This window comes from Abramis brama (genome assembly GCF_963993115.1).
Source record: "Abramis brama genome assembly, chromosome: 8".
NCBI classification, from domain to species: domain Eukaryota; kingdom Metazoa; phylum Chordata; class Actinopteri; order Cypriniformes; family Leuciscidae; genus Abramis; species Abramis brama.
In genome coordinates, this window is record NC_139970.1 from 43,724,115 (window position 1) to 43,744,880 (window position 20,766).

The 20,766-nt window shown below is 39.2% G+C and overlaps 1 protein-coding gene across 1 annotated transcript in view; it reads right to left on the bottom strand.

Annotated features, from left to right (window-relative positions):
• LOC311088377 (uncharacterized protein) overlaps positions 1-20,766 on the bottom strand; it is a 252,493-nt gene that overhangs the window by 5,030 nt on the left and 226,697 nt on the right. The window contains exon 7 of the mRNA XM_084122438.1: positions 11,458-11,749. Coding sequence (XP_083978564.1) covers positions 11,592-11,749 — 158 coding nt within the window. The 3' untranslated portion in view covers positions 11,458-11,591. The remainder of the gene's footprint in view (positions 1-11,457; positions 11,750-20,766) is intronic.

A 20,766-nucleotide genomic window follows, 5' to 3' on the forward strand; every position in this document is an offset into this window, starting at 1 on the left:
TATGAATAAGAATGATGTTATTTCAGCCAGCGCTCATACCTGTATTTACATCCTGTTTTCGGTCGAAGTCCATAGTAATCGATTGTCGAGTTCACGCGCATAGGTTTAGTTACATATGATCACGTGCGTGAACTCGACAATCGATTACTATGGACTTCGACTGAAAACAGGATGTAAATACAGGTATGAGCGCTGGCTGAAATAACATCATTCTTATTCATATCTTTCACATCTACTGCAGTCAGATTCACCCGTGTTCACTCTGAAGGAATCACATTGGCTGTGCACTTGTAATGACACATCAAGGATGTTAAGAGGCTAAAAGCAGGTTTAACACGTAACACGTTCAAAATTGGATTCCTTATCGCGCTAAAAACCCGTCACTCATGAATCATTATGTTTGTCTGCTGATCAAAGCACTGTGAGGGAAGGGAGTGAGGACTCAATGTTTCTGAACTTTTTGTTTTACCTCATTTGCGTTTGTACTGTTTTACTACTTACACAGTTATTTGAGTATATATTATTATATTATTTCCGATACACAGCTTGGTTTTTACTGATATGTTTAGGGGGGAAAACCCTGAGATCGGGTCCTGACCCCCGCTATTTCTGCCTACGCTAATAACTGAGTTTAGACCTGAATTCCAACTTGATCTCACAGTAAAATCACAGCTCAATTATTTCAATATGATAATAAGTTATTGTTAAATCCTCTCTGTCTAATTTAACCTGTAATTTATTACATGGTACCAGAAGAGAAACAACCAAAGTCATATTTAAAACTCACCATCCAGACGCCAGAAACACAGACAGAAGAAAACGATGCGAAACATCTTCAGCGCTTTCAGTCCACAAATATGAAAAGACAAACTCTTCAAAACTGTAATAAAAGTAATAAAATGACAGATGATCTGATGTGAAGCTGCTCTGTAAAATAAAGTGAAACTCCACCAACATCTAAAATAACCACATCCTTAAGTGTTAATTCATGTGACCATCTAGCACTTTATTAGCTCATTATTTCATGCTCTGAATTTTGTCACTTTGAGTTCGATTGCATCTCAATTTCCTGTTAGTGTGGATTTCCTGCAGGGGTTCAGGCTGCAAGACTGCCGAATGACTAAAGAAACGTTGTCAGCAAGATGGTAGAAAACTGTACATTTCTTGTCTATTCCACCCACTGCCACTTATACCAACGATGGAAATAAGCGCAGTTACCATAGCTTAATATGTGGGAGAGCGTTGCTATAGAGAGTGACGATATTGTATTGCAATATGTAGCACTTCAAAGGCAATACCAAATCAAAACTAGTTAGCACATTATTTGTAATTGAAAAGGTTTAATGACAAAATATGGTTATGGTTACACTTAAAATAGTTACAAAATAGATGTATGAGATGATAACTTATACCATTAATTGTACCCAGCATATATGAAAGATGTTACCTGATGTGTGTGTGTGTGTGAGAGAGAGAGAGAGAGAGAGAGAGAGAGAGAGAGAGAGAGAGGGATTCAAAAACGCAATAATCAAATTATTCAACATAGTTTTGAGTGTAGGATATTTCCCCAACACCTGGAACCAAGGCCTGATTACACCAATCTTTAAACAAGGAGACAAATATGAGCCAAACAATTACAGAGGCATATGTGTCAATAGCAACCTGGGGAAAATATTCTGTTCGATTATTAATATAAGACTGCAGAACTTTCTCAAAACCCACAAAATTCTGGACAAAAGTCAAGTTGGATTTCTGCCCAAACACAGAACATCTGACCACATCTCCACCCTCCACACGATCATCGATAAACATGTTTACCAGAATAAATCCAAAGTCTTCGCTTGTTTTATTGACTTTGAGAAGGCTTTCGATTCGATCTGGCACGAAGGACTCTTACTAAAGCTACTGGAAAATGGGATTGGAGGGAAAACATTTGATCTGATAAGCACCATGTACAAAAACAATACATGTGCTGTAAAAATAGGGAATAAACGAACAGAATTTTTCTCCCAACATCAAGGAGTCAGACAAGGTTGCCCATTGAGCCCCACTCTATTTAACATCTATATAAACGAATTAGCCAAAGCCTTAAATAACTCCACTGCCCCCGGCCCAGCCCTGACGGACTCGGAGATTAGATGTCTCCTCTTTGCAGATGATTTAGTCATTCTGTAAAAAACAAAAGAGGGACAACAACAGCTCCTCGACGTCGTAGAAACATTTAGTCAAACGTGGGCTCTCAAAATTAACTTCACTAAAACAAAAATAATGATTTTTCAAAATAGATCCAGGTGTAGGGAAAATAAATACGTCTTCAGAGCAGGAAACCAAGTCCTCCAACACACCCACGAATACACACATCTGGGACTAAAACTGAGTTCAACAGGGAACTTTAATCTGGCTGTGAATGAACTGAAAGCAAAAGCAGTGAGAGTCTTCTACATGATTAAAAATACATGAAATTCCAATTCAAACCTGGCTAAAAATCCTAAAAGCAATAATTGAATCAATTGCTCTGTATGGCAGCGAGATATGGGGACCTCTAAAAACCCAAGATTTCTCAAAATGGGAAAAAGAGGAAATCAAAACTCTGCATACCCAATTTTGTAAAAGCATCCTAAAAGTAAACAGAGCGACACCAAACAACTCGTGCAGAGCTGAATTAGGACAATACCCCTTATTGATCAGCATCCAAAAAAGAGCTGCGAAATTCTACCGGCACCTGAAGCGCAGTGACCCGAGCTCATACCAGCTGAAGCCCTGCGGTGTCAGGAGCAGAACCGGCACCGGAGCGCAGTGACCCGAGCTCATACCAGCTGAAGCCCTGCGGTGTCAGGAGCAGAACCGGCACCGGAGCGCAGTGACCCGAGCTCATACCAGCTGAGGCCCTGCGGTGTCAGGAGCAGAACCGGCACCGGAGCGCAGTGACCCGAGCTCATACCAGCTGAGGCCCTGCGGTGTCAGGAGCAGAACCGGCACCGGAGCGCAGTGACCCGAGCTCATACCAGCCGAAGCCCTGCGGTGTCAGGAGCAGAACCGGCACCGGAGCGCAGTGACCCGAGCTCATACCAGCTGAGGCCCTGCGGTGTCAGGAGCAGAACCGGCACCGGAGCGCAGTGACCCGAGCTCATACCAGCCGAAGCCCTGCGGTGTCAGGAGCAGAACCGGCACCGGAGCGCAGTGACCCGAGCTCATAAATAAATGGAACCAGAACTGAAGCCATAAAAACCTCCCCCAGTGAATCCTCCCCCAGTTTACTCTGACGTCTGTAAACATCACGAAAATCAAAACAAAAATCAAAAGTTTGAGTCAAAATCAGTGTAAATCAAGTAGAAATACACAGGCTTGGTAATGTGTCTCCGTCTGCACTATAGCGTTTTCAAGTGTTTTCCAAAAGCCTGAAAATACTTCTAATCATCTCCATGTTTATGTGTAAAACTTAATAAAAGCTCACAGAGACTTTCTGGTACCCAAGTCACAATCAAAATCATCATTCCATGTGTAGCCGGTCGATTAAGACATCTGAGCTTAATTTGATATTTTTTAAATGTAATTTGGGAATTTAATTTGATAGTCGTGTACCTCAGTATATGCTAGGGCTATCTTCATACTAATTCCCTTGTGGTATATTTGCATGCAATCAGTCTGTGTTTGTGCAAAAAAAGAACTTTATTATACACACAGTAGTTCAACAATCAGATTTTGATGCACTTAAGAGTTTACAGCACATTTGCATTTCTGTGAGTTTACAGCATATTTGTATGTTAACTTAGGGACTGTTCGTTTTTTATTTAAGGGGCTACCGGAGGAGTTTTGAGATCTGTAGTCAAAATAGACTTGACCCTCCCTTCGCCAGCAATACATTTTTCTATGACCCTTCAAAATGATTGTGAAAAAATGATTGTGACCCTCCCCGATAATTTATTGATTACTTCTGTACTGATTTGCGCTTGGCAAAGATGATCAGATAGCCATTTTTTTTTTACAACCATGACAAACAACGCCCGTTTCACACACACTCCGAACGTGAAAACGTGAAAACGTCTATTAAAGAGTGTATATGTTAGGGCTGTATTCTTCCAGTAGATTAGTCGATTATTTGGTCGATACGTTCTGGCTCGACCAAAATTCTGATTGGTCGATTTTTTGCCGCGTTCATTTACCGGTAATCAGTTTTGCCGCGTTCATTTCATCAGTTTTGCCGCGTTCATTTCATCAGGTGGAAAGCACTAATTGCTAATAGGGGTGTTTTCAGAGCACCCCTGTTTCACAGGTAACAGTCTGTCTTCAGAACACCCCCCTTGTTTTCACTTCTTTTGGATTAGCCCAACTCACCGGAGAACAAGACGGACAGATTGAAGAAAGTAGGCTACTAGAAGGTTTGCTGAATATTACTTGATCTGGTTTGTTTAATAAAGAGTGTATATGTGTACAAAGAGAATCGCAATGCTGACAAAACTTTTTTTTTAATAAAAGTTGCTGATAACTTCTGGATTTGAAGAAAAAAAATAGTGAGTGTGTGTGGTACAGCCGTGGTTTACGCACTGCAAACGCAGCATATGTGAAGCACTATAGCGTGAGCTGCTCCTGCACCGCATACACACTGCACACGGAGTCGGCCTATGTGTGAAACAGGCGTTAACCTCTGCTTTCATCACACTCCATTTCAGTAGATTTACTCACTAACATTTGTAGGACTGATTTTCCTGCTAAAACAAAACTTACCCTGCAATAAAGCCATAACATGCACCCTGGACAGCAGATAGCAAAGACAGAGCACAGGACACTGCCCTGCCCAAACTTATCTCCTTGTCTCCTTGTTTGACTTCAACTCATCCCCCCTCTCCCTCCTCAAGACACTGAAAGTTCACTAAGAATGTTTATATATCACATATGATGTATCTTTTGAATATGTTGTTTTTTCCTTTTCATGTTTGGTATCATTTTAAGTGTCTCAGTGCGATTGGTAAAATGGTCTTAATTTCATTGCAGTCATTGGTTTAATGAGAAAGATTGAGAACTCAGGAGAATCTGGTTCCCCTCTCTGGGTGAAATCTCCTGAAACCAGGTGCTACCCCCTGGGGTACATGGATTGACCCAAACAACTCTAAACAATATTTGTATAACCCTTTTGTTCTGGTCTGGGTATTTAAGGCGAGGTGTCAGAGCAGTCTTTGGGACCCTTTACCAGGATCATCCCCAATACAGTGATGTTTCAGTGTTTTCCTGTTGGAGATCACTCACACACCACTGTGTGTCTCTGTCAGGAATACATTGCTTACTTTTAGAGTCATCTTTGAGTAAATGATGTTATGTATTTATTATTTCTGAATTGGCTTCTAATCATTTACTTGTGTAATTGGCATGATACATTTTTACCTGACAAATAAATGTTACATCTTGATTTATTCTGAAGTTTTCTGAAATCATTATTTTAGTAGACTATGAGGAGGCTGGTGCTCCCGCAGCTCTGTGTCCAGGATAGGTCAAACTAAAGGCGCATGTGAACGGAGCAGTAGCACGTCATCTGAAGACCTTTTGATTTCTGTCTATCCCTGACTTGGCAAGTTGTACAGAAGTGGCTAAATAAACTACACTTTTTTGTATGAGTGAGCAGTAGGCAACCGACTTAAGAGGTATTAGCAAACCCTGCACCCTCTGACCAAGATCAGACTGGCGAGGCTGTGTCCGTGAGATCCACGTAAACCCGGGGCGTGTGACTCTGTGCGGCATCGGGACCCTTAGTGAATTAATAATTGAAAGTATGGGATACTCAGAATAATCAAAGATCTAAATAAACTCGTAATCAATATTTATGACTATTTTCTAATCAGAAACACGATCTAAATTTGATTATCATTTGAAATTGGAGCCAGATTAAGCGCAGAGCTAAAGTAATATTGAAACTAAATTCCAATAAATTAAGTGAACTTCACTGGAGCGCTGAAAAGACATACGACGCTTCACGATGAATACGGCTAAGGTTTACACTCAGGGTACATTACGGCATGTTTTCTATGTACGACGTTCTCAATATAATTCATAATCCCACGTTTATAATGAACAACGCGTTATGGTTATTGTGTTGTTGTGTTATAAACGGTGTACGCACAGAACAGAGGGGTGGGGTGAGCAAAGCTCATTATCATTTAAAGACACATGCACTGAAACGGCGTGCTGAAAACAGAGCTGTTTTTGACCAGGTAGAATTAGTGTTTTCTTACAATACTAATGAGAATTTTTAATTAAAGTATATTACAAACTTTTAATTTAGACCCTAAAGAATCATATTAGCTTGTACAAACATGGCATTATATGACCCCTTTAAAATATAAGACTGTCAATGAACTAATTTCATGTTGTTTTATATTTTATTTGTTCATTATTCATTTTGTTGGATTTTAGTTGGACTTGGTCAGAACTGTTTATAAAATAGTTATCTGCATGATGCCGCTGCCTTTGGGCTCAGTGATGTTGAATTTAAATGACATGTAAAATAAAGACATGTTATGTTACATTGTGATGTAATGGTGTTTTCTGGAAGGGACTAAAGAACAAAGTAGAATGCAGAATACAAATGTTTTTATTAAGTTAAATAGACATATAAAAGTTTCAGGTTATGTTTAAGTGTTGGTAACGTCCCACACAAACTTAGTAATCGTCCCACATTTGGTTTGTTTGATGGTGGTCATCTTACACCTGACACGAGTTGTGGTCTCATTGGCACAAATTGAGATTAGACAGAACTGTATTGATCCCACTCTTGTACGTCACAGACTTCCGAAGCTTTGTTTGGTCACGTGCTTTTCTGCTCTGGTGATTTGTTAGATATGGTGGAGAAAACAAGTCTGACCACCAGATGTCACTAATGCGCACTGTGGTAAAAGCTTCGAGTAATGAACCTTTTTTGAAGCCTCAAATGCTTCAGAAAGCCTCGGTTTCCCATCACTAGTTTACAAATGGAGTGGAGAATATACCTGTGAAATGTAAGTTTTGCACTGAGGAAAACACCATGTCTCAAACGCATAAAACAGCACAAAATATTGGATGTTTGTGTGTGCTGTGGTGGATCGATTTGATCCATGATCGACCTCTAGGACTGCTTAAGAAAAGCGTGCACGCGCAATTATCCCGACTAGATAAACCTGGAGCAAATTAGTGGGATTGCGTGAACTTCAATTACCTTTTATGAAACCGCTTCAGCCCCAATTTGTTCATTCAAGTCAGGTGTTGGAGTTTAATCCCCGCTTTTATAGCATCTTTTATGAAACAGGCCTCAGATGTATGATTGTAGTCATTCAGCAAGTGCTATACCATGCAGTTAGTTAGTTATAGCTAGCTAAGTTTCCACTAATACAATTATTTAAATTGAGATTACATGACAATTTGAAGTTAAAGGCACAATAAGTTTTCGCTTCCATTTTCAAACAGTAACAAAGGTGAAGCTTGATGATGCTATGAAGGAGAGTGGAAAGATGGGAGAATAATGTTGTTTTCATCATCCAGAGATGTATGGAATTCATGAATCATGTTCACGGATGAGGTAATGAATTAGTTTTTGTATCACCTGTATGTTTTATCAACATTATTTTATGTCATCGTAATGAATTAGCTGCAAGGAATGTGAAATGTGATGCTATATTAGCCTGTTACTGATATGTGACTATTTGTCAAATGATTTGTTGGGTTAATGCTATGGGCTGAAATATGTGCCACCAGAAACTGAATTTGAATCAATTATATTTGAATTTGAATTGCTAAACTTGAATAATTGCATTGGAAAACTGAATTTGAATCACATAATTTGAAATTGTATTGTTTAATTTGAATAATTGCATTGAAAAACTGAATTTGAATTGTATAATTTGAAATTGAATTTATTTGTTTGGAACTGAAGTCCAATACAATTTGATCCTCACTGAAAATTCAACTCTCTTTATATCCTCACATTCAGTTCGCACAATTCAGATTCAGATCACCAAATTCAGTTTCAAGTTACTGTGACAGACATCCGGGTAGTTGGAGGATGAAGGAAGAGCAATCGAGCGCAGATCGATAGATAGAGTTATCCCTTATATACAGTATATATCTGCCTGAATCAGCCTGAAGCCTATAACTATATATACTGATTGTGTCAAATTATTTATTTATTTTGTAGGTAGCCATGTAATAAGTGGGATAATGTATAGCGAGGCGGTTGTTATAGCGAATAACAACCCCTTCAAGCTGATTCAAGACCTGTCGGGGTTGTTATTCGCTATAACAAGAAGCCTATAACTATATATATATATATATATATATATATATATATATATATATATATATATATATATATATATATATATATATATATGTGTGTAAGCCTATAACTTATTATATATATATATATATATATATATATATATATATATATATATATATAGTTATAGGCTTCTTGTTATAGCGAATAACAACCCCGACAGGTCTTGAATCAGCTTGAAGGGGTTGTTATTCGCTATAACAACCGCCTCGCTATACATTATCCCACTTATTACATGGCTACCTACAAAATAAATAAATAATTTGACACAAATTATTGATTTAAAAAGGAGTTTATTGATTTAAAAAGATTGTATTGCTTCCGCTAAAGAAAATAGTCCGTTCCGCGTCCATAGCAACGCTCTGTTTTTCATGGCAACGGTGTGATATACTTCGCACACTGGAATTCAACCAAGGCATGTAATAAGTATATCACACCGTTGCCATGAAAAACAGAGCGTTGCTATGGACGCGGAACGGACTATTTTCCTCAGCAAAAGAAAACTCAACTATTTCCTCCAGCAGCGTTGTGTCGGTTTTGGCTAACAGGAAGCGGTTAGTAAGTCTCTAGATCCTGCAGCCGCAGACAAACTCTGCTTCCCCGCTGTAGTTTCTCTCCGTCCGCCGGCCACTGGCAAAGGCAGTGGAATTCCCGCCGAAATATACATACTCCCGATCACCACTATGTCTTTGGCCGGTCCCATCTGGATCAGCGGGAACCGGTGCAGCAGCGAGGTGAAGCTGTGTTCCTGCCCGGGAGAAGAGACGCTGCCGCGGGCCACGGAGAGAGAGAGGCCATAGGTTTCATTCTCACCTGTGAAATGTTATCCCTTGCTGTTATTTTTTATTTTATTTTTTTTCCATTTCTTTCGTTCTAACATCCATAAGCAGCACAACAGTCTGGCATATTAGTGCTGAGTGATGATCCTGCGACACTGAAGTCTATCTCATAGATATAACATGAGATATAATGACTCTATCTATCGATATCGATCTGCGCTCGATTGCTCTTCCTTCATCCTCCAACTACCCGGATGTCTGTCACAGTAACTTGAAATTGAATTTGGTGATCTGAATCTGAATTGTGCGAACTGAATGTGAGGATATAAAGAGAGTTGAATTTTCAGTGAGGATCAAATTGTATTGGACTTCAGTTCCAAACAAATAAATTCAATTTCAAATTATACAATTCAAATTCAGTTTTTCAATGCAATTATTCAAATTAAACAATACAATTTCAAATTATACAATTCAAATTCAGTTTTCCAATGCAATTATTCAAGTTTAGCAATTCAAATTCAAATATAATTGATTCAAATTCAGTTTCTGGTGGCACATATTTCAGCCCATATAATGCTGCTTAGTTTTACATGTTTAAAACAATCGTACTTAAAGTAAAAATGAACAAACCCACAGTATTTGTGGGTAATGGCTAAATATTTTTGTGCAACACGAACTGTATTTAATTTTACTGCCACAGACTTGGTCACCAGACTTAATAAAAAGCATTAGTACAAACAAAGTACAATATAACTGTATGTTATATTTGCTTTCCTGTCTATCTATTGCTTACATGTCTCTGTAATTAGAGACTGAGTTTACAAGTGATGGTTCAATTTGTTTTTTTATTTACTAGTTCTATTTTTCTGTCTTTTTTCTGTTTTAGTGTTAATGATTAAGGACAAAATAGTTTTGGTTCTCTGAATGTTAGGGGCTTAAAGGACATTGTTAAAAGGAAAGCAGTTTTTTATTTTGTAAAGGGCAGAAAGCTCATTGTGTGTTTCTACAAGAGACTCTTTCTTCAGACTTGGATTCCTCTTTCTGGACTAATCAATGGGGAGATGAGGTGTTTTTCAGTTATGGTTCTAGCCGTTCTGGATGAGTGGCAATTTACTTTTTGTGAGAATTGCAGTGTACTATTAATATTTACAATATAATAATCAGAGCCATTCCAGTTCCTTTAAGATTAATAGTTAAAGAAGACATTTTGTACTCAAAGTCTCCCCAGAACTGAGGCAGCTCTCCTCAGAAGGTTGTGATTTTTGTGATTAAAAATGTACAAATAGAGTCATTAGAAATGTTATTTTACAGGCTTATTACACAAACACTATTAGACGGGAATACATGCAATCATGAAAACATATTCTTTTCCATGAGTCTTTTTCTCTCCCTCCTAAAGCTAAGGAGGTGAACTTCAGAAAAGTTTGTGAAGCAAATATTGAAAATTTAGAGCGGAAATGTAATTAGGTTTGGTATTTTTCTGGAAAACAAAGAGTTTGAGTTTGTTATTAATTTCTTGTTATGTCTTAAAGTTTTTCATTCATCAGTGCAGATGGTTTAAATCTAAACCCAACTTTATCCAGTGGATGAATGAGGTTAAACTCTTGTGCAAATCTTTAAAATTTGTTAAAAACCAGAAAGCGCTTAAATTGATTTCTCTTTTGGATACGTATAAATTAATTAAAAAAAGCCCTTTTTGATTTACTAATCAAAAAATTAAAAAATCAATCAAAAACTTTATTGACAAAGGGAAGCAAATCCAGATGACAGATGAACAGAACAAAAAAAAAAAGAACATTTTGGGAGATGCGAGAGCGAAGTAGTCCAGTGATAATTAACAGGCAGTCATGGTGAATGCAATAACCGGAAGACGCAGTACACTGCTTCGCTGCTACTTCCGGCGTTCTATTGTTGCGATAAAGGCCTATTACTAGATCAGTAAAAAATCTGTATTTACAATGACAAATACTTTGAGCACTAATGAGTTAATGAGAAAATATTGCTGTTTGTTCTCAAATTATGTTCTAGGGTGGAAATAAGCCTCCTGAAAATAAACATACAGTAAATGCCAGCATATAAAGCCATTACAAATAAATAAAGATTAATAAATGACAAAAAAATAGTAATAATAGAAATGACACCATTAGGTTTCTGATGTGTGAATATGTGCTTGATCTCGTTCAGCTCTTCTGGATCTGATGTCATAAACCAGAAGAATGACAGTAGCCACGCCCACCAGAGCAGAGAGGACCAATCGGATCACAGCTTCAGTAGGACCACAACAGTGGACAGAGTCTGAGGAATAAAAGCATCAAACTGAGATCAGATCAGTTCATAAACGCTAATATCAGCGCTGACATTAACTAATATCAGCCGTACCTGAACATGTGTGACAGAGTTGAGTGATGTTGAGATGTTGAGTCTGGTTGCTGATGGGATTGTTCAGCACACAGATGTAGGAGTTTTTATCCTGATATTCCACTTCCAGAGGGAGAGAGAGACTCATGCTGAGATCAGACACACTGATGCTGGACAATAAACTGTTTCCTTTGTACCAGGAGAGAGTCACATGACCCACATTCACAGCTGAACACACCAATGAACGATGATGATGATGATGATGATGAAGATGAAGAACAGTCTCTGCTGATGACAGGAACAGGCAGACGAGCTGGAAAACATGAGAGAGAAAAGATAAATAAGAACATCTCTAATCAACAATCTTCTTTCGGTTCAGTCAGTGTGTTGAGTCAGTGTTTATATGATCTATTATCTCAAACTATAAAGTGATTCAACAATTAATATGTAAATAATTGGTTAAAAACAAGAATATTTGAAGGACATGAGAAATGATCTCTACTCACCAGAGACAGAAACTCTGAAAACTTTTAATGAGAAACTTTCTGAGAGCCCTATCTCACGGTTGATCTGTAGTTTATAATCTCCAGCATGTTCAGTTGTGATGTTTGTGATGGTCAGAGATCCAGTTTGATTGTCCAGCTTCAGTCTGTCTCTGAATCTCCCAAGATAATCATCATATACAGTATTCAGTGATTCTGTCGGCCTTTACTTTAATTTCAGCTATTAAAATGTTTTTATCTCCAAACATCCACCGAATCCATTCATAACCTTTCATTTCAGTGAGATCAGAGTTTACAGTGAGTGATTCTCCCTCCTTCACTGATATTTCAACTGTATCAACAAACAGAAACTGAGTTTGTATCGGAGATATTGATATTGATATGTCAAATTAACAATAATATAAAACGAAACACAGAAAAGAAGCAAAATGGTGTTTGGATTAAAATTGTTTCGTTTGATTAAAACATAAAATGGTAAAACAAATATTTAACCTACCAAAGACGGTGTTGAAAACTTTTTCTTCGTCGAAGCAAGAAACCAGGAGACGTTTGGATCACGTTCAAGAAGTTATTCTTTATTGAGGACTTCACGTTGAAGTGGCTGCAGGTCTTCCAAAATCAGTCTGACTAACGTAACTTTACATGGTTTCTTTATAGGCATTTCAGTGGGCTGTCCCTAAAGGTGCTGAACTTATACACAGCCTTTAGGGATGACTACTGCTAAAAACAATAGAGGCAATTACCCCCAACTGAGCTGATGGTACCCCCCAAATTGTATAAATAACACATGGTCACGAGAACTAAGACTTTGTAACATTCACATATAGTTCAACTCTGAGTAGGAAGATTAAAGACTTCCCCAAAAGGTATAAACCACAAATGGTCACGAGAGCTAAGACTATGTAACCTTCACACACAGTTCAACACTTAGTTGGAAGATCAAAGACTAACAAAACCCCTGACTATTACAAGGTTTAGACAGCTGACTTAAAGCTGACTTGCATTAAAGAGTAAATTAAATTTGATATTCCACAACAGCGAGAAAGACATTACTGGTCCAACCCGGCAGGAGTCGCTTATAAACTCCAGCATGTTCAGTTGTGATGTTTGTGATGGTCAGAGATCCAGTTTGATTGTTCAGCTTCAGTCTGTCTCTGAATCTCCCATCAAGAACATCATCATATACAGCGATTCTGTCGGCCGTTACATTGATTTCAGCTATTAAAGTGTTTCCATCTCCAAACCTCCACTGAATCCAACTATACTCAATTGGTCTATAATCTTTTATTTTAGTAAGATTTAATGATTCTCCCTCCTTCACTGACACTGACACTGTCACTGATCTTGTTACTAAAAACACACACAGAACACACACAACCAGGGTTTGTCAGATTAATACTGTGAAATCACTTAATAATGTTTTACTAAATAGTTTGAAATGTCAGTTTGAATAAATAATATAATAAAACAAACAAAAAGAAACAAAATGGTGTATGAATTCATTTAAATGTTGTCATTAAATAAAGGTGAAACAAATGTGTTTAGCCTCACCAATGGCACCAATATTGATCTTTCTCTTTCTCACACCGTTGATCTGTAGAGAATAATGTCCAATCTCTTCAGTGATGTTTTTGATGGTCAGAGATGCAGATCGTATGTTCAGCTTCAGTCTGTCTCTGAATTTCCCATGAAGAACATTATCATATACAGCGATTCTGTCGGCCCGTTTATTGATTTCAGCCATTAAAATGTTTCCATACTTCCACTGAATCACATCATCATCCTTTATTTCAGTAAGATCAGAGTTTAGAGTGAATGATTCTCCCTTCATCATATACTTCAATTCATCTTCATCACCAAACACACCTGAAGAACAGAGTTTTTCACAGATTAAAGCTTTAAAATCACTTGATGTTGGTTTGATGAAGCTTCACTGAAATACTTTTAATCATTTAAATGTGATATTAATAATATTCTGCAGCAATACAAAGACAAAATATGATGAATTAAAAGAGAATAGTAAATGTTAGTGCTGTCCTGTAACAGTGAATGTTAATCCTCTCTGACTAATTTAACCAGTCATTTATTACATGGAACCAGAACTGAAGCCATAAAAACATATTTAAAAGAAACACAAACAGAAGAAAACAATCCAAAACATCTTCAGTGCTTTCAGTCCACAAATATGAAAAGACAAACTCTTCAAAATTGCTTCAGTAATAAAATGACAGATGATCTGATGTGAAGCTGCTCTGTAGTGAAATGAAGTGAAACTCCACCAACATCTAAAATAACTGCACATCTATAAGTGTTAATGCATGAACATCTAGCTCTTTATTCCTGATAATTCACGCTCTGACCTTTATCACTTTGAGCTCCAGTGCGCCTCAACTTGTCATTTTCAAGCATAGTAAACACCGACCCATGACGTGTTAAAAGTATTAACATATTCTTTTGATATTTTCCTATGATTAATATTCATCCATTATGGATTACACCACTGCTGTGACACTCTAAATGCTCACTTTATTCAGAGTAAACACTGCATTAGTGAGACGCTCAAACAAAAACACTGAAACGGTGCAACAGTTTCTCACATGTCTCAGACGAGCTGCTAAAGACTGTGACCTCAGAGCTGACTAAGATAATCAATTATGAGACACCATTGTGAGCAAATGCTTGGATTCAAGATGGGCAAATAAAGCAATAATTTGAGACCAGAATCCAATTCCAGCTCCAGACGAGCTCCTTATTCTAACAGTGAGCAAAATCAACATGAAGTTGCATCAGCGCTCGCACTGAGGGAATATCTCTGATGATATTATTATACTTGCTCCAAACCAAGAGACACTTGATCAGAGACAACATGCAGAGGCTCGTAAACTTTAAACATTTTTAAGTCTGAAAATTGTCAGGGCAATGGCGCATGTTCACATAAGAAAACAACTGAAAACAGCGCTGTTTGTTCGCCTTGCTAGTTGTAGTTGTATCCAATAAACTATGGTATTAAACAAGCTAACACTATAATCGCTAACATAGCAGACTCATGGAAAAATACATCTGTTATCATTTTCTTTTTTATCATGACTAATTTATAAATGACTCAGCATCGTCTGTATTAATGAGAAAATAACCACTTCATCTCATGTTTAAAGTGAATAAAATAGCCTTGACTGAAGAACTTTGTTCTCTCCACCAGCAGCGTTCCCAGATCGGGAGAACGATTTCCAGCCCAAAAGCCCAACAAAAAAACACCCAAAACTTTAACTATAAAAATAATGTTATAGAATTTTATTGCCATGCCAATTAAGGTTGATAATGACACTTTTTAACTCATTAAAACAAAATAATGATGATAGAATAATATAAAAATAGATAAATTCCCCAGGAAAACTAGGGCAAAAAATGAAAGAAACTGACAATCTACACTTAAAGCTGCTGTCGGCAACATTTTTTTGATCATATTCAGTGAAATCGACACTATAATCCGACAGAACAACATAAATAAGGTGGTTTTAGAAAAAAACCCGAGCTTCTAACTCCACCTGGAGCGTGTTATTTGTTTTGCAAAAATCCACCGCTCCCGGATCATCAGGTCCAATCAGCGCAGGGGGGTGTGAGATCTGACTGTCAATCACAGGTCGTGCACACGCCACAGATCCCCCCTCTCGCGCATGTTACAATATCACATGCACACACGACACGCCTGAAGATTGCACGAAGCGTGATGGCGGAGAGAAAATCTACTAACAAGCTTCCAATTCCTCGGTTATTGCTATCTATGGATAGATTAGCCAGGGCAGCCTACCTCCGAGTCCATGGTGTTGATCGATGCTGAAGAGACGGACGCGTTCACAGAAAATCAGGTACACACACACTGACGAGCATGACCTCGATGGGAGGGTGCTCGCTGGTAGTGGGGGAGGGGCATGAGCGTTGTAAACATTCAAAATTTTGGCTAAGTCGATCCAATCTGCCAGACCTGCCGACTGCAGCTTTAATATACCAACCCGACCACACTAAATGCATCTCTATAGCACGCATTGTCTTTATTGTGCAATTTATACGCGAAAATGAGTTTTTACGTGCATGTGATACGCATGGTTAGGTTTAGTGTAGGTTTAGTAGTGGTGTGGGGTACGTATGTATTATACGTTTAGTTAGGATTAGTGGTTTATCATTTGAGAAACCAATCCTGTTCAAGTAGTGCTATAGACAACACTTAATGCTTGTTGTTGGGTGCGTGTGTAATGGGCCTTTCACACAGGACGCGGTCAAAGTTCAAAATAGTTCAACTTTTGCCGCTGCGCTCTGTGACGATTACCAGCGCGGCCAATAGAATCGGGGGATCCAAACAAGCACGGAAATCAAAATGGATGAACGGCTAGTACTTCTCTCTTTATTCTCATTAGCAGGACTAGCACTATCGCTCGCTTCTTAGAACGGGACAGATACATTGTTTGCTGCTGACCGAAAGGAGGAACAACAGACGTAATAGAGCTCCCGCTAAAAGTTTTTAAAACTCCGCCTACGTCATAGCGCAGCGCAAATAGCGTTGTATCTGAAGGGCAACGCTGAACCCAGCGGCAAGCGCCGTGCATACCGCGTCCTGTGTGAAAGGCCCATAAGCCTATTACACACAATAACCCAGCAAACACATTTACGTAGTGGCAAGGTCTGTGGCACGTTACATTTCTGCTATGGCAACGTCGCTGTCTATGTGCTCGCAACATTGTAACAACGTAGAATTGTTTGATGCGACAGGGCTGTAGCATAGACTGTAAAAAAAGATGGACGACGCCCCTTCGCTCTCTTCCATTGATGAGAACTGAAGCCATCAGAGTCCCGATATGGCGCTGACATATTGGAACTTGAGTCTGCGCAGTAGCGATCTCGGGACCAGACCTGCGCAGTAGTGAGCAGGAAGTAAAGCCGCGAAATCAATGCTCCGCCCTCACTCTCGCAGAATGCACTCAGGGAGAGTGGATTCTGCACACTTTTTTAAAAATTGATTGCAGTACGACAAGAGGCTTGTTAAAATAAAGTAAATACAATCTCCTCAGTCCTCCGAAGATCCCGAAAAAAATGTCCGTTGGTGCTTCAGTGACTACTTCGCTCAGAGAACCTGTCAATCACAGCTGTCAATCATGACGTTACACCACCGCATCACGTAACTAACTAAAAACCAACTTATTTTTGAAACAGACACTTGAACTTACATCAGTGTGATAAAAACGACAGCAAATGAAAGAAATCACCTTTGGAAAAATTATTGGTCTCACGTCCCGTTGAATAACACGGGGAGGCGGGGCTTATGACCTATACTAGGACCAGTCACCGGGGGGCTTCACTTTTCAGGGCTTGTGCGGCACGCTTGGGCTGTAGCAACGCTGTTGCACGACATTCAGCATCTGAGAGATGACTGTAATTCCTCCAGGTACCAACAGACACAAGTGGCTTTCTCATACTGATGGATTTATTGAATCCAGCTTGATCAGGATCATAAACACACCGTGAAAACTAAAATCACAGAACAAACAATAATTAGCTAAAAGAAAGAAATTTGACAGATAAAACTATTTTGACAAATACAACATACAAAACATACCTCGTTGGCTGAGTACCGAGAGAGGAATTAGTTTTAGTCTTTTTCTTCTTCTTTTTGTTTATCTTATTTCTCTTAAACTTAGCTTAGTGACCACGCTTTAGTCATGCATCTTTCTTTCTCTTGAGATATCGCTTCTTCTGCGGAAATTAAACTCTTCTCTGCATACAAAGCTCACTCTTAAGCTACAGCGCCCCCTGATGGCACTCAACGGTAATAATAATAATAAAAATACAGAAAATGAATAGAAACGAAAATGTGGCAGTAACACTCCCACCAATCTCACAACTCTTACTGTGGGATTTCTATGACTTACATTCAGACTGACAAACTGAACATGAAAATGAACACAAACTCTTAGTCCGCTTCTAGCAAAACAATAACCTTATGAATAGGTCGTTCTAATGAGACTGTTTTAGTCACAAGTTTACTGTTTTTGTCATATGTCCTTTCACTAACCAAAAGTCGAACCTTTCTCACTTTGTCATCAGTTCCTGGATAGACATCAGTGACTTTGGCTAGCTTCCATTCATTACGTGGTGCCATGTCATCTTGTAGAAGCACTACATCATTTATCTTCAGATTCCTTCTGTGTACATTCCACTTCTGTCTTGGTTGCAAGTTGAGCAAATATTCTTTCCTCCAACGGATCCAAAACTCATTGGCTAAATATTGTACTCTTCTCCATCTTTTTTGAAGATACAAATCTTCTTTCATAAACTCTCCTGGAGGAGGTTGAACAATGGTTGACTTCATAGTGAGAATGTGGTTGGGCGTTAATGGCTCAGGACCTGTTGGATCACTTAAATTCATGAGAAATTCACATCCAAGTGCTTTTACCTTCTCCTGATTCATTTCTTTCATGAGATCTGCGAGTTCTCTCTGGGCACCAATGAAATTGGTTCCTCTGTCACATCTCAGTTGACGCACATTTCCTCTTATTGCAATAAATGCTCGCAGAGCATTTAGGAATGCGTCTGTACTCAGGTCGTCTACTACTTCAATATGTATGGCTCGTGAACATAAACAGGTTAGTATGAGTCCATATCTCTTGAGCTCCTTTCGTCCATCTTTGACGTATATTGGTCCAAAGCAATCCATTCCGACATAAGTGAAAGGCGGGGTAGGCTCCGTTCGGTCTACTGGCAAATCTCCCATACTTTGATTCTCCGTTTTCCTTCTGTATTTGCGACATCTGACACATTTGAAGATGTATGATGAAACTGCACGGCTGCTCCCAAGAATCCACCAACCATTTGCACGCAACTCATTCATCGTCATTCCACGACCTTGATGTTGAACCTTCGAGTGAAAATGTCTGATCAGCAAAGTTGAAATATGACTGTTCTTGGGAAGTATGGCTGGATGTTTTACATGCGGGTGTAGTACAGCTTGACCCTAACGTCCACCCACTCTGAGGATTCCTTCTTCGTCCAGAAACGGACTTAGTTTGTACAGTTTATGATTTGTGGTCTTGGAAACTGTTTTCTTTGATTTTAGACTCTTTATCTCTTCTGCGAAAGCTTTCTCTTGAACAATTTTGATGACAAACAGTTCTGTTTGTTTTCTCTCTTCCAAAGTTGTACTTTCTTTGGTCCTTTGTATATCACCCTTGCGTTCCTTGACCTTTCTTCTCAAGATTGCAAGTGCTCTTATCAATCTGGACCATTCTGAGAACTTCTCAAATCTGCTGAAAATAGTTTGCTCTTCCTTTGCATTGATGGTATACACAGAGGCTTTGCGAAGTTCTGGATCATTTTCCCTGATCTCTCCCACCTTGACATCTCTATCAGGAATGTTCTTCTTCCAGAGAAATGCTGGCCCCTCAAACCATTCAGAGGACTTCAGTTGTTCTGCGGTTAAGCCTCGAGAAACGTAGTCTGCAGGGTTCTGCTCTGATGCGACATACGCCCATTGTTCTGGCCTTGTGCTTGACTTGATCCTTTGTATCCGATTCGCTACGAAGACTTGAAACCTTTTGGCATCATTATTTATGTAGCCGAGAACAACGGTGGAGTCTGTCCAGAAAAACTCTGCAATGTCTGGGATTTCAAGCTCTGCCCTGAGTAGATCACTGACTCTAACTGCAACAACTGCTGCTGAGAGTTCGAGTCGAGGGATAGTTGTGATACTAGTAGGTGTGACTCTTGACTTGGCCATTACCAAGCAACAATGGACTTGATCTGATTGGTTAATGATTCGCAGGTAAGTACAAGCACCATATCCATTGACACTGGCGTCTGCGAAGTGATGAAGCTCGTAGTTTTTAACCTGACCAAAATCTGTAGGAATGAAACATCTTTGAATCTGCATGTTGGCTAAACTTGGAAGGTCTTTAATCCAGGATTCCCACTGGGGTTTTAAGTGCTCTGGAAGCTCGTGGTCCCACTCAACCTTATCCTTGCACATTTGCTGGAGAATCACCATACACTTCATACAGAGAAACTTTTATGTTGATGACGGTTTGGCAAGCGTTCCTACTGAAAGGGAAGCCATTCAGCTCATCAAAGACTCAAGAGAGCTCTGTTCCAAAGGAAAGTTAAGACTCCACAAATTTGTGTGTAATAGTGAGAGAGTTATGTCCACTATTCCAGAAGAAGAGTGTGCCACAGTGAAAGACCTTGACATGTCTCTAAGTTTACCACGCATTGAAAGAGCTCTTGGAGTTGAATGGTGCGTCACTTCAGACACTTTCAAATTCAGAGTTCAAGTCAAGTTGAACCCCCTTACAAGAAGAGGTGTACTTTCTACTGTCGCCTCCATTTACGATCCCCTGGGGTTTATTGCACCGTTCGTCCTCTTGGGAAAGCAGTTTTCTTTGAATTGACCTTGTCCTTGGGCCGCGAGGTGTTTTAGGCCAAAGTTGGCACAGCCTGGAGAAGACGCTGCTCCAAAAAGATGGACCTTCATACGGTAAACTGATGGTGATGCTTCCAAATCTCCCTTCTCCCACCAAAGAAACCTTAAATAATCCTGGTCTTCTTTTGTGACATGGAACTGGTGAAACATCCGCTCTATATCACACATGAATGCGACAGAACTTCTGCGGAAACGACAAAGAACACCAACCAATGCGTTTGTCAGGTCAGGACCGGTTAAGAGATGGTCATTGAGAGAAGTGTCCTGGTACTTGGCCGAGGCATCAAATACTACTCTGATCCTTCCGGGTTTGTGTGGGTGATAGACCCCATGATGTGGGATATACCATGCAGGAGTGTTATT